The 15,723-nt window shown below is 42.1% G+C and overlaps 1 protein-coding gene across 1 annotated transcript in view; it reads right to left on the minus strand.

Annotated features, from left to right (window-relative positions):
• LOC310994544 (noelin-2-like) overlaps positions 1 to 14,966 on the minus strand; it is a gene marked incomplete at both ends in the record, with an annotated part of 35,228 nt that extends 20,262 nt beyond the window's left edge. The window contains 3 exons of the mRNA XM_083983276.1: positions 4,010 to 4,165; positions 7,805 to 7,954; positions 14,823 to 14,966. Of these exons, the coding sequence (XP_083839402.1) occupies positions 4,010 to 4,165; positions 7,805 to 7,954; positions 14,823 to 14,966 (450 nt within the window). The remainder of the gene's footprint in view (positions 1 to 4,009; positions 4,166 to 7,804; positions 7,955 to 14,822) is intronic.
• Between the last annotated feature and the right edge of the window lie 757 nt (positions 14,967 to 15,723).

The raw sequence follows: 15,723 nt of genomic DNA on the forward strand, positions 1-15,723 counted from the left end.
ATCTCACACCCTCGCACACTAATACAACCAGAAAAGAGGCTTGGCAGTCAGTCAGACACTTTGTGTGTCTAATCCCTCCCGTTGCTATCTTAAAATCAGGACCTAAATACTTCTCCGACACCACTTTCAAAACACTTTCTGAAGCTGTGGCACCATTTTTTTTTTTTTTTTTTTTTACGTGTCATAACAGCATAGCGTGACACATCCAGGGCACCTTGGGTTCATCCTAAATTTGGCTGCTTCATCCTCCCTGACTGACTGACTGACTGGTATCGGCATCATTTATTTGCATATAATTGCAAAGTTCATTAAATATGTATTGAAATTGATCCCAACAAAATGCAGTAAATGTCACGGCCTCGTCAGATAATAAACACTTTACCTGGTTAATCCCACCCCTGCCATGCCTCCTCCTCCTCCTTCATCTTCATCTCTCTAATCTCTCCCCCTCCCAGTTTCGCTCTCTTTCATCCCCCCTCTCTTCTCTTCTTCCTGACCTTTACCTCCCCTCTTACTGCAATTATTTGCTCATTCTTCTCACAGGGGAAAATGGTAATATGCAATGAAACAGCTTCTTTCTCTGTATAACTCTTTTTTTCCCCCCCTCTCGTCATCATCTCTCCCAATCCTTTAATCAATCATCTATCATTTCATCTTAATCTTTCTGTTTGAAATCCCCCTCTCCATCTCCCCTTGTTCCCCCTCCTCCCGTGGGATCAAAATACTGTTTAGTTATTGATAAACATACTGTAGTTGCACATAAATATTCACCAGTTCTACCTCTCAGTGCAAAGGCAAAAGCTTATAAGTGTGAAAACCCCCTGAGGAACAACAAGCGCACGCACATGTGCAAACACACAAACACACACACACACACAGATAGACACACAGATACACAAATCCACACACACACATGAAAGCTAACTGTATAAAAACTTTAAAACAGACCCCAGAGCCCCGCGATGTTGTTGAGAAGATGCTCGGCACAAGATGAAAGGCAGAATGGATTTGTGGGGAGGCGGCAATGCTTCTCTATTTGGGGATGTAGACGATAGTGTGTGTGTGTGTGTGTGTGTGTGTGTGTGTGTGTGTGTGTGTGTGTGTGTGTGTGTGTGTGTGTGTGTGTGTGTGTGTGTGTGTGTGTGTGTGTGTGTGTGTGTGTGTGTGTGTGTGTGGACCTCCCGTTGAGTGTCTCTCAGGTTCATTCGATGGCATCTAGTGCTAAATGTTTTTGCTTTATGAGCTTGCGATTATATTTTTAAGTTCATCTGACTGATGCTTGCTGTTTGTTGTGTCAGAAATGTGCTGATTCACTTCCTTGATGTGCAGGGACACAAAGCGCTGTGGTTAGCAGCTAGGTAGCTTAGCAGCTGCCGGGGTAAACAGTGGGAGATTCATGCCGGTTACCGCTCCGAGCCGAGAACGTGGTCTGGCACTTTACCCTCCGAGGGACGCCGGCCAAGTGTTGTTTTCACACTCCTGCTCTGTCTACAGATTAAACAAACAAGATGTAGCTAATATAATAATCTGTGACCATCAGTTCTGTTTATAGGTGGATTCTGCTGTTTAAAAAGAGTCTGTTGTTTCTGTTTTCAGTGTTTACGTGAGGTTAAAGTTACCACCTCACCAGCTGCTGGCTGCATCTCTACTCTCCAGATCTTACATCAGTCTACTGAAGGAAATAGTAGCCTATAGCCTATACTGGATTTTCTATTTCTTGAACTATTATATCTGTACTGTGTGAAGTGAGCTGGACTGTAGCTATAGTAACCCAGTCAGAGGTCAGAGACCAGGACTGGTCAAGTGAAACTCCAACTATCCTGAATAAAGGCAGGACAAACTAAGTGAAACCAAGAAATGATGCAGCTTCTCATCCAAGGTTTTAATTCCATCACAGTCCCCCATTGTCTGTAGACCCTATATAGCGTATACTCAATATACTATATCATCATGTAATAGATCTGTAGGAGCCGATATCCATGTGGTGTCACTACATTACCCCAGCTGTCACACGCAGAACAATTTCCGGGTCACGTAAACCTGACCAAAAAGACCCCGAGGAGTTTGCTTTTGGTTATATAAGAGTCTCATATTAATGTGGATGAATCTGCGTTACCCACACTTGTTAATGGGTCCATTTTCGATAAATATATTGTTTTGTCTTTATAGTCATTTTGATATTATTATTTAGTGGTCGACTCGTCCAGCATTTCCTACTTTCGGTTTCCTAGACGCTGCCCGGCGGGTCATGGGAATAACGCCACCAGATCGCCATTTATGGTCGGAACTACAACGGTATCTGATCGTCTTCGAACATCCAACTTTCGTTCTTGATGAATGAAAACATTCTTGGCAAATGTTTTCACTTTCGTCCGTCTTGCGTCGGCCCAAGAATTTCACAGTGCGCACGGAGGCTCATGGGAAATGTAGTGTGAAAACACGCTTTCCAAAACTCCTCGTAGTCAGTGGTAGTTTAAAAATCTCAAAAAGCTCTTTAGCTTCCTAGCTAAATAACACAACTATGTTTTTTGTTACAGTTGGCTTTTAAATTGATATGTGAATAAAAATAAATGAAAGAAAATAATTTTTCATTTTGTATTGTTGATCTGGGCCTAAAATTGAAAGTATGACAAACAAGGCCTTTTTCATTTATTTGGTATTAGATTGAAAAACAAATGGCAGAATTACCAGTCAGTCACATTTTTATCGTTTGATATCGGTTTTGATGTCAATTGAAAATGGAAAGAACGGATGATAAACTGTTTCGCTACTCCCTCTATCTGAAATCAGTTTGACTAGACAGAAGATATCTCTGCAACTGCTCAATACAAAGCCGTCTTTGTCAATGTCAAAAGTGTTTTTCCACACTCTTTTGATAATCTTAGTCTTGTGTATTTTACGTATGTATTGCCCCTTCAATTAGACCCAGTAAACACTGATGGTTTGGTGATTTACACATCAAAAGACAGCGAGGCTAAAACTGAGCTAATGAGCTGTGAAGCACATCATCCAAACAACAGACACTGGTGCTGCTGTAATAATAACTGTTAAATGTCACCTCGATATCTAAAAAGCCTTTTTATTTCCAGGCAGGCTTTGCCCAGTTTTCACCTGTCCATGCGCCGAAACACAACTCCCCAGATCAATGTTTACAGGCGCACTTTACATGCAGGTGTAAACAGAGAACAGGGTTTTACAACCTTTTAGTTCAGCGTCATTAGGAGTCCAGAGCTGCCAGTTGCAGACATTAAACCAGTAGTTTCACAGCTTATTTAACTGTTTAGATCATTCACCCCTCATTCGTTAGCTCCGCGCGCTCTCATTCTCTGCAGCTCTTCAGATAATCTTCCTACTACCCTGCTGCTTTGTTACCGCCAGCAGCATCATGGCAGAAAGCACCATGCCTGATGAGATTAGCACTCCTAATTTAAGATGTGAAATACATTTAGAAAAATTCCCACAATGAAAGGGAATACTTATCCAGCAAGGTAATCGTATATGCACTATATATTCTCTAGCGAATTTAAAGCACCGACAACAAACTCCCTCTGCTTTTGTTGTCGGTGCATCAATACTATGTAAATTTCGTCATTACAGAAATTTATCAGAGTCGATCCAGAGAGATTTTTTTTCTTTTTTTTGGACAGATCCGAGTCTTAATGTGTGCAGTGATGCTGCAGTTTTGCTGGTACCTCCTGAATGAGACTTTTCTCCAGCCGACTCGAGGGCAGCAAATTGACGGCTTCAAGACAAATTTTGTCCCCATCATGAAAGATGCTCGCGTGTCTGAGCGCAGGCAGGAAACTTCGGCTTGGCATGCGTGAAATCAATGTTTTCACACCAAAGGTTATGTGTTCCCTACAGCTACTGTCTTACACTGTGTGTGTGTGTGTGTGTGTGTGTGTGTGTGTGTGTGTGTGTGTGTGTGTGTGTGTGTGTGTGTGTGTGTGTGTGTGTGTGTGTGTGTGTGTGTGTGTCTATCTCTGAGTGTGTGTCTGTGTGCATGTACCTGCAGGCCCTTTGCTGTCAGACTGCGGGGGCTGGACACATAAGTGTTTAAGCGTCCGTCCACTCCTCTCAGCAGCGGCTCAGAGTCGCGGACGTACTGCAGGTCTCTGGACGTCCGCAGGTCCACCACCTCCATGGATTGGCTCACGTTCTGCACCTGACACACACACACACACACACACACACACACACACACACACACACACACACACACACATGATATAAGAGATTATCATTATCCAGCCACATGGCCCGAAGTGAGTCTGATTGGTTGTGGTTGTTTCCTGTCAGACTGCCACCTGTTATTTGCTTCCGAACACCTGTTGTGGTGTCAGACTGTGATGGCTGTGTGGTGACGACGACGTGACTGAGGGTGAGTGCACTAGAGTCACAAAATAAATAAATACAAACATGTTTTCTCAGATAGCTACCTCTCTCGTGGTATCGAGCCATGCAGGTGGTTTTGGTTTTATCTACCCAGGAGATATCCATCTATGAGATTCCTGCTTCCATCCCATTGCAACTCCGATAAAGATGGAATTTCATATCTGCTACTTACAGCACTGGAAAACGACTTTGTGTCTATTCAGGAACAGTGTCCCTGTTTCTTTACTTAATCCAAAGAACACACAGGTATTATTTATGTCTGATAGTTTTCAGATATTTAATTTCAGGTTGTTGTTTTTTTTCATGTTTTTGACTTACATCCAGTGCTGTATGATTTGAGTGGGTTTGATTCACTACAATATTGGCCTGATATACCTTTAATTGTAGGTGCAAGCTATTTTTAGAACGGCGGAGCAGAGCCGCAAGCTGCTCAGAGCTACGCTACGGAGGCTAATGGGATTTCTTGGTTTCCCTCATCAAACTCATCAAATACACAATCCAACAACTCCAAAACGCTCTGGTGGACAAGTTGTGACCTGCACATTGACCACGCTATGAGATAATAACGGAACGTTACAAGACAGAGTTGTTTTCGAGGCAAATGCAGAGACTGCTTGCCGAAAAACTGCCCCCGACGGTGACACGCATCAGCGGTTTTGCATGAATTTACCTCCGTTCTGTTATTATCTCATAGCGTGGTGAATGTGCAGGTCACAACTTGTCCACAAGAGCTTTTTGGAGTTGTTGGATTGTGTATTTGATGAGTTTGATGAGGGAAACCAAGAAATCCCATTAGCCTCCGTAGCGTAGCTCTGAGCAGCTCGCGGCTCTGCTCCACCGTTCTAAAAATAGCTTGCACCGACAATTAAAGGTAACCAACCTACTGCTAAGACTATAGGGATTATGGCAATGGGCCAATTTGCCAAAATGTTGAACTATCCCTTTAAAGGTGAACTATGCAAGTCTGGTTGCTTTTTCACTGTTTTGCTAACCCCTCCCCCTCCGGCCATGTGCATTTGTTTACAACGAAGATGTTGTAATGTGTATATTTGGGTAGTCATATCTGTCATAGACAAGAGATGACGGATTACGGGCCGTGTTCGTGTCGTGGTGCTGCCGAGACGAGAGCTGCACACCGAGTCAGAGGCTCTGATCTTGCAAGGTTTGTTTTCGGCCAAAAGACATTACATGGAAGTCAGAGAGCCTCCATTCTTACAGGTCATACATTTTAACCATCACAATTACTTTGAAGCTGTTTAATTAAGGTAAAAAAAAATCTTGCATAGTTCCTTTTTAAGTGAGGGACTGGATAAAGACCAGGTGGGAAATGATCCAGAGTTATCAGGCACCTTGAATATAGACAGATCAGTCTACGATACAAACAGGTTACTGTGGAAGCTGCGGAAAATCACTGAAACTACAAAGGTTAAGTTTTAAATTAAATTTACTAATGATTCAGAATGAAGTCTTTAAACAGGGCACAGATAAACATCAGGCTGTCACAGTGATAAAAAACCATTCACCTGGTGTGAACTAAAATTATGAAGAAACCCTGACGCCAGGAGATAGCACAGAGATGATGAGCTGAGCTACTGGATCATACACTGCACACACAGTGAAGGACACCGTGAATATGACTCTCTGCTTGTAAATGTGTTACTCTTATCTTTTTAATATGCATCATGTTTTAAAATTGTGACTATGTCTTTTAATGTGTCATGTCCCCTGGCAAGAGAACGATATCTCGCTCTCATGTATCCAAGAGTTATATTATGGGAGTGAAGAAATCGGTTCCAGTTTAAACCCTTTGCAGTGCGGACCGTGCATCATCCGAAATGAGGGCGTAACTGGTTCTGGGGAGACTCATTGCTACTGAATTTTTTAAATGTAATTTTGTAAAGCTGCGAGCACCACAGACAGAATCCCTCTCAGCTGAGTTTTAAAAAAAGGAGAAGGCAGAAATCTCAGGGACAGATGTGTGAGAAAATGTGTTTCTGTAGTTGTACAGACTACTGTATGTTAAAGGTGAGGGGACTCTCAAGAGCCGGAAATACCTCGGTTTCACCTACATAATGCGAAGACACGCATTCGCATTTCTCTTTGAAGTAGCATCTCATTAGATCCATTCAAACACGAGATTCTCACCTAAAGTATGTTACGTTCTAAAGAAACAAACACTCCCACGCTTCTTCTCATTAACCCTCCTGAGATGCTACGAGATATTTCAAATTTCTTTCGCAACTGAATGGAAAACAAGCATGGGAATTCAAAAAAAAAAAAAAAAAAAGAGAGAGAAGCTATTACAAAAATGACCCAGATATCCAAAAATGACATGTAAACAAACAAACAAACACTCACATAGACAAAAAAAAGCCGCCCACACATCTCACTGAGCACTTGCTGTGAAGGCCGGAGACGAGTGGAAAAATCAAACACACACACACACACACATTCACTCTCACAGCAGGATCTAGGTGTCACTTCCAGAGACACGCTGAGCTAATTAAGATTCATAAATACAAAAACCTCCCAACAGGAACAGAGTGAGGAGAGAGATGGGGGGAGTGTGCGTTTCTGATATAGAGTTCATGTACCTTTTTGATTTCTCTCTGCTTTTATGTGAACAGAGTACAGGATGTTACACCACCAGTGGTTGGAAAGAAGAAAAAAAAAAAAGAAGTTATAATCATGATGTTTGTCTTTTCAGTGCTGTGACTCAATCCTATACCTTGGTGGTGCAGGATGTGTACATGTATATTCTGATGCAGTGTACACACACGCGCGCACGCTTTGAGAAATGTTTGCTGGCCTGATGGTGTTCAATAATTCATCAACTTCTGTCACAAATCACTTTTATTCCTCTCTCAGGACACGGATACTGTATATATGTCGACAGAGACAGAGAGAGAGAGGGGAGGGGAGTCACACATTCACATCCATATCGTCACATATATGAGCTCATGAACGCATGAATACTCATACACAAAGCTCCACCCTGCAATATAGAACAAAGTGAGTCTTTCCCACCCATCTGTCAGGGTTTCCTTTGAGTTTAAACTCTTTTGGCATGTTGAGTGACTGGGAGTCTGTGGAGGATACAGCTACTGATGTATCAGGGATACATCTGTCAGTGAAACCTGAGTGTGCGTGCGTCTGTGTGTGCGTCTATGTGTGTGTGTTCATGTGTGTTTCTGCAAGTGTCAAAACAAAGAGACAGTCCAGTGAATATTTCATTCCAGAACGCTGCACTTCGCCTGCGCTGCATCGCAATGCTGACCACTGAAACGTGCAAGAACGCAGAGTCAGAATCGCACACACACATACACATACACATATATACACACACAAGGACAGGAAACACACACATACACATACACATACACATACACAAACACACATGCACACACACCTGTTCAGTCAACAGGCGTAGTTGTCGACTCCGAGGGTCTCGTTTGCAGAGGTTTCGTGCCGGGGCGACCACCGTGCACACACATCTGCCGTCGGGATCTGAGGCGGTGCTGTACACCTGCCAGCCCTCCTCCGAGCCCGGGTACAAACCCTGCAAACAAACCGGCTGTGTTAATTAGGACGCCGCATGAACAACACAAGCTGGGCATTCAACAGAGGAGAGAGAGGGAGAGAGATAGAGATAGAGATAGAGAGCGTGTTTCTAATAGTTCAACATTTATGAGGATGACAATGTGATTTCTGTTTAATTTAAAAGCCAAACTCCTCCAATCGGCTCTTATGGCCTTTAAGGCATAAAGTCTAACAGTGCTAAAACAATTAATAAGTCTATCTAATTATGTTTTGATTGGCAGGTCAATATGGTAAGAAAAAAAAAAAAGAAAGAAAAGGTCACAGGCTCCAGCTTCAAAATGTGATAATTGACCATTTCTCCTATTTAATCTTTGCCCGCTGGATTGTCTGGTTTTGACATGTTATAGACTAAGCAATAATGTGATTAACTGAGAAAAGAATGAGAACATAAACAGATGATGAAATAGTATCATTAGTTGGAGCTGTAGTGAATATATAATGTGCTCATGATATATACGTATATAAATATATCATGTCATATGTAAAATCAAAATATATATATATAGCCTAACAATTGGAGCTCCACTTTGTAAACCAAATAAGACATTGCGCTCTGATCATATCATCATATTCATCACGTGCGAACGCCATGAACTCCATGAACACTGGCAGGGGTGTTATGTATTATTTTTGCCCTGAATCACAACCCCAAGGAGCTGCTTCCCTTCAGCCTGCATACAAATCATGCATCATGTTGTGTTCAATATCGTGTTCATATTGTCTTCACGTTAAAAAAAAAAAACCCAGCAGTGGTGATTGTAAAATGTCCTTAATGTGATATAGTGTCACTGTGAAAACACATGATTTAATATAACCAAAGCAGAGAGACAGCTGCGCCTCTTTGAGACAGAAATGCAGTCACACTTGAATCTCAAACTCAAAGCCCTCGACGAGTTTGGTGTTGTTTATCTGTTTTTGTGTAAAAGTGTTTTTTCTTTTCTTTCTTTGACCCAGTGAGTCATCCAGCTGAAGCAGTTTCCTCGGTCCATTTTCTAACGCCGCAAACATTTGCGCAGCGTCTCAGCGTGTTATTCGGGTCAGGCTGCAGTCAGAGAGGTGGACAAATATTTTTCTTTGAAAAGGTTTCTGTCTAATTCTGTCTTGCTGATAAATCTCAACAGGGCTTCAGGAGCTCCCCGCTGGGCTCGTGTTGTAATTGAAATGTCCTTTGTTTGTAAAGAAAAACCCCAAAACAACAAAATAAAACAAAAAAGGGGGCGTGCAAAGGCCTGATCTTTGCTCTTTATTGCGTCTGACTGCACCATAGACATTCTTGTGTAAATTGGATATTTCACATTTGTGGATAAAATCAGCTGTGACATCTTCCACATGTCTGTGTCCAGGAACGCTAGCAGCAAAACTGGATGGTTTCCACCCTGAGCCTGCACAGCCGGGGCTGCTGTTCTCTCTGGCAAAAAGTCACGGGCTCCCCAGAGCTCCCACAAAGCTGCACAAAACCAAAAAAAAAAAACATTTCTAACGTACTCACAGTCCATGCTAATGCAGGACTTTGCTTCTACTCTTGCTGCTACTATTTCATTCACAAACCTAATCAATATTTAATCAACATGTTTTCCTGAGACAACTCCTTTCTTTTTACCGGCAACACTCAACTTCAATGTTTAATTTCGTTACACATCTCTATATATAGAAGATTCTATATTATATGATTTAGGTTGTTTGTTACATTAAAATTATCATATAGCCCTGGCTGAATTTATATTATTAAAATATTTCGCTTTTGAAAGCTTCCATCTGAAGTTAAGTGTTCATTATTTAAAACCGTAAGCAAGCTGCTGAAATTCAAGATGAAAAATTAAAATATCACTGCTTCCAAGGATACTTCTTCTTGAATTTCAGATAAATTAGACACTTGGATAGTTAAGTTTTAATTTTGGTGTCTGAGTGCTGTAAGTCCAGTTTGTGTAACTCGTGTTTTGGCCTTGACATGACATGAATCTCTACATATTGAATCAGATTTGAATGTTTAAATTACAAAAGAAATGAAACTGGCTATAATCAGTATATATATATGATATATACTATATATATATATATGTATATTTAAAGCAGAAGTGAGTGATATATTTGTGTTAATATAAGTCTTAAATAGTTATATCTTCCGACAGCAATCACTTACATAGAGTGTTTGGACTGAAACACGGGTCTCTCAGTCCCTCTGCTCTGCTCTGAGCCGAAGAGAAAACATTTATCGTATCCTACAGTTTTTATCCAATGAGGAGAGAGAACGGCATGCAGGGCTGTGTGTGCAGCCAAGGAACGCCGTGAATGTGGTGACGTAGCGACGAGGACTGTTATGGTGCGTTCAAGGAAACTCGTATTTTTCCGACCGTGAACTCGTACCAGTTCGATCTGGTACGAGTTCACCGGTCGGAAGTTACGAGTGGCCGTTATAGTGACTTTCACCGGTAAAATTTACGATTTCAAAAGCCTGCCTGGAACGCAGCATTATAGCGAAAACGACCGGATCACTCACTTCTGCTTTAACTTTGGATCACATGACTACTGCATTTCCTCCTCCTGGCCTGAAATCTTACTGTTTTGATTGACCTTAATCAGCAGACTGATTCATGTTGTAAAGAATTTAGCAGCTTGAGATAGATATTTGCCTTGGTGGAGACCAAAACTAGAGCTAAAATGAGTCAAAATCGGCCTTGAATTCCTCAGGTGGGAACTAACAACTCCAAATGTTAAAGGGATAGTTCACCCAAAATTCAAATTTCACTCATTATCTACTCACCCTCATGTCGACTAAGGGCTGGGAGAAGTTTCAGAGTCCTCCGTGTCTTCTCTGAGTTACAGTGGGGCTCCGTGCAGCACTGCATGTCCGTATGACGGTAGCGAACGGGGCTCACTTTTCTTCGTCGACACACCAAAAAACATCCAAATACCTCCATAGTGCTTGTCTGTAATGTCCCTCTTGTATTGAAGCCCCAACATGAGAAATTGTTCAGAAAAAAAAATTAATAAGTCTGTAACTCAGAGAAGGCATGGAAGACTCTGAAACTTCTCCCAGCCCTTAGTCGACGCAAGGGTGAGTTGATAATGAGTGAAATTTGAATTTTGGGTGAACTGTCCCTTTAATGTTGTTCTATCTCTAGATGTGTTCATAGACAATTCTTTCATTTATTAAGTAGCTTCTAAGAGTATTAATAGAAAATGTTCATGTGATTATTTGCCTCCACAAAAGTCATTATCTTAATAAATCTTTTTACCGTAAAGATTAATGGAAATACTTTTTCAACCAGGACAACATTGGGGTGATTTTCAAGGCTGCAGTGCACAGCAAGACACATTGACTCATTAGCAGCTTTAAAATACCAACTCGCTTGTTATGATGACATGTTTCTGTTTTTAATTTTTTTTTTTTTTTGGGGGGGGGGGGAGATTTATCCGAGTCTTTAGTTTGACCCACTTTAGCGTGAAACATTTTAGCACAATGTAAAGAAAGGCACAACGACTACCGAGCTCAACCTGGCTGGCACACAGCAGCTTCTTGTCACAGTCTTCTGGCTGAGACGCTGCCCTACAAACCCTGAAAAGAATAACGACAGAGAAATCTGGGAGGATGGAGGCGCGCGAGGAGATATGGGGAGGGTTGGTGGAGTGGAGGCCTGGAGGGGGGAAAAAAATCTGATAAATCAATCAGCAGGGTTTGGTGCGGTAACCTTGAAGTCCAGTTTACAGTGAAGCTGACGGAGGAGAGAGAGAGAGAGAGAGGGTGTGTTTTAAAGAGGAGGACGTGGATGGGATGAGAATGGTAAACATTGGTTGCGCCTACTGCTCTATGTAATTAAACAAAAGAGGACATATGGCACCTTAGGGTTCATTTCACACAAGGGAAAAATGATAAAAATCTACTCGGGCAGCTCAGCTGATTGTGATCAGTGCAAACAGAGAGAGAGCAGAGCTAATAAAGCTGAATTCAACACAAGCAGCAGTATAGAGGCAGGCAGGAAGGAGGGTAACATATAATACTAAAAGTGTGTGTAACAGCTTATTTTCCTCACAAAAATCTACGTCTGATAGTGTCATCTACCTCAGTGATTCCCATCCAGAGATATCTCTACCCTTGGGGTATTTCTGCAGTTGCCAGGGGTTATGTGCGGAGATTGTGGAGCTCATTTGACAAAAAAATGTATTCAAAATATATGCCTCAATGCACCTGAACGCTGGTGTTAAGAGCTCAGTATGCTGCAGTTGAAAATCCTCAAAAACTAGGAGAGGTTTTTGAGGAGAGGAGAGGTACAAGTATATAAATAATAAAGAGATTAAACCATTAGCAAAAACCAACACATAAAGTAATTTAAATATTTAGTAGAAAGCATCTGATAATGGTAAAGGAAAAGGTTTGATGAACGGAATTCATTAACAGATGGAAAGGTTAGCGGAAAGTAATAAATAGATGTTTTGAATTGTTCACGAAAAGTAATAAAGAGGAACTATGCGAGATTTGAACCTTAATTAAACAGCTTTGGACTAATTGTGATTGGTGAAATGACTCGTTACGTGGAGAATGGAGGCTCTCTGACTCAGACCCGGTGTCCCAGATCTCATCTTGCGAGAAACATTTGGGTTAACATTTAGCTTTAAACATGCCTGGTAATCCGTCATCTCTTGTTACTGTAATGTATGTTACCCACCTCGCTCCACAGATTGCCTTTTTGTTGGCTTTGATGAAAACAAATGCACATGGACGAGTTTTTACGACAGTGATCAAATGCTCTGCGAAACCAAAACCGCCAAAAAGCGACCGGACTTGCATAGTTCGGGGAGCATACATCAGTCCGACTGCCCAAAAGTCCGACGGCTCATTTCTCCGACTACCCATTCTACAGTGTTAAGGTTAGGTTTAGGATAAGGTTAAGGGTTAGGGCTACTTAAGTCGGAGAAATGGGAGGTCGGACTAATGGACGCAAAAATAAAGAAATGTATGGTCAGAGAAATGTCGGACAGACATCATGCGCCCGCATAGTTCCCCTTCAAAACCGTTAGCTAAAGTAATGAATAAATGTTTTGAATAGTTAGCGAAAAGTAATGGATAAGGGGTTTGAATTACCTAAATATAATGAATGAATGGTTAGCTAAAAGTATTACATACAGGTAACAAAACTATGCAATGTATGTGGCTAAAACCATTAGCGCCATGAATTAGTTTGCTGAAATGAAATGTAAATGTAATGAATACATGTTTTAAATAATTAACTGTTGACATGTTGAGCTAAAAGTATGGCTGAATCACATAGCCTACAGTATGTAAGAAGTAATTCTCTGAATGTGCAGCTTCTGCCACTGCAGTCGACTGTTGAACAACATCTATTTTTATACCATCAATACTTTAAGACAACATCCAGCTTACAGTCAAGTAAAAATAACCCATGTGGAGGAAAAAGAGAGGTGTTGTAGATCAAAGGCTACCTGAACTCATCTGACAGGGCCGTAGGGGCACGGCAGAAACAAAATGTTTGGGAAGCTCTGATCTCGTCCACAATTATGTTCACACACACACACACGTCACACGCGCACGCACACACACGCGCACGTACACCATCAAGATTCAAGATGATTTTCAGTTCCACAGCAGAGGAAGATTTCAGGTCTTTCATCTCCATTGTGTCCTGAAGTAGCATGAAGTAGCATCACTGCCCCTCTAACATCTCCATCTGTGCTCAGCCAGTTCCTGCCAGTGTGTCTGTCTGTGTCTCTGTGTGTGTCTGTGTGTTTGTGTGCGTGTGTGCATTTTGTCTGTGGTTGTGTGTAGGCGTCTACTTGCGTGAGACTGCGTGCACTTTGCTGAACTTGCAAAGTCCCGCCACACAGCAGCTGTGAGCTGCCTCTCGAGCCAGAAAGCTAAACCATGCAAAGCCCAGGCACACACACACACAAATACACACACACACACCCACTCACCAACCCACAAACACACACACAAACACACAAACATGCACAGTGCAGTGTTAAGGAACCTATATGTGCAGTGGTCCAACATATACATGTCTGAGGTTGCCAGGGTGTTGCTAGGGCAACAAATTACTGGCTGTCCCTCGGGTGAGTCAGCCTTCCCCAGGAGAAATATCTCCCCAGTATAAGTCAGAGAAAGAGCAATCCTATTACCCCTTCTCTCTCTGTGTGTGTGTGTGTGTGTGTGTGTGTGTGTGTGTGTGTGTGTGTGTGTGTGTGTGTGTGTGTGTGTGTGTGTGTGTGTGTGTGTGTGTGTGTGTGTGTGTGTGTGTGTGTGTGTGTGTGTGGGGCAGTGGGTGCATACTGTACATGCTTTCTTTATGACTCACATTCACAGAAATAAATATCTATTTATTTACAAGAGCTCTTTATTCTTCACATTTCCATCCCACTGTGCTTCCTTTTTCTTTTTTCATGTATTGTTCTAAATTTGTGCTTCTGAGCTTCTTTTCTTTTCTATTTCTGGATCGTCTTTGCTCTATTTTCTGCACCAATTAACAGATCAAATATCTGCTGCATGCAGCCTAAATGTCCCTGATTGATTTGACTCTGCTTGGCCTCTCTAATTACACACACAGTATTCTTCTGTTTGGCTGCCATTAAAAAGCAGCACTTTAGCTTGAGACTCATCAGAATGATTACTATTATATTTATAGGGTGGTAAAATATACAAACCAGCTGACTGAAGTGTTATGCTATGGTACGTTTAGAGCTACTTGACAGAAAAGACTGTCTATAAATCTAAAGAAAAAGAGTGCAATAGTAACTTTTGATGACAAAAAAATGTAAAATAACTTCAGTGTATTCATGTGCATGCACAAAATGTGTAAGTGCCTCATACATACACTGACGATGCGCTCGTGCGTGCCCTCGGAGGAGATGATGGTTCCATTGAGTCCGACCAGCGAGGGCAGAGTCTGGGACATCCAGTTAGTTACCATCGCCATGGTGCTGAGCACCGCACCGATCTTTAACATGGGCACACTCATCCTGACACACACACATCCACGCAGAACCTTCACACACACACAAAAAAAAACTCTGGCTGCCTTCTCTCAGACACAATCCAAACTGCTGACAGCAGTCATGCTAAAACCAGCAGGTACTCAGCAACATCACGCTGAAACGCCGTCAGCAGATGAAGAAATCCAAACTGTGTTGTTGTTGTTTGTTTGTTTTCCCCCTGATAAAGCCACAGGCACCAGGTTTTGTCCCACTGCTGCTGCTGCTGCTGCTGCTGCTGCTGCTGAGGTCCTCGCTCCTACAACAGTGCCACAGGTTAGAGAATAGATCCTGGAGCACAACACGCTCCAGATGCCTCCATGTGAAGATGATGCATCCAAAGTCCAAACATCCAAACATCCAGCTCAGCTCAGGCTGCAAGAGATGCTCCTCCTGGAAACAGCTGGCTTGTCCGACTGAGCCGTGTGAATGTGTGTGTGTGTGTGTGTGTGTTTCCTGGACCCCTTCCTTCGCCTGGCAGTAAGACACTGTGGCTGAGCCAGCACCGCTCTCTCATTTATACACTTACTCGCTCCCTCCCTCCCTCCCTCCTCCCTCCCTCCCTTCCTCTTTCCCTCTCTCCCTCAGACACATTCCTCCATCTCTTCTAATCTTTCCTATTCTCTCAACTTCTTCATCAAATGAGCTCGTTCTCATTTAGAACAATGTCTGCTTAAATAAACAATCAGATTTGCATAAAACATGGAGTATAAGGTAACAAAAGCTCATTCAACATTTATCCTC

The sequence above is a fragment of the Trachurus trachurus genome (assembly GCF_905171665.1).
Source record: "Trachurus trachurus genome assembly, chromosome: 1".
Taxonomy (NCBI): domain Eukaryota; kingdom Metazoa; phylum Chordata; class Actinopteri; order Carangiformes; family Carangidae; genus Trachurus; species Trachurus trachurus.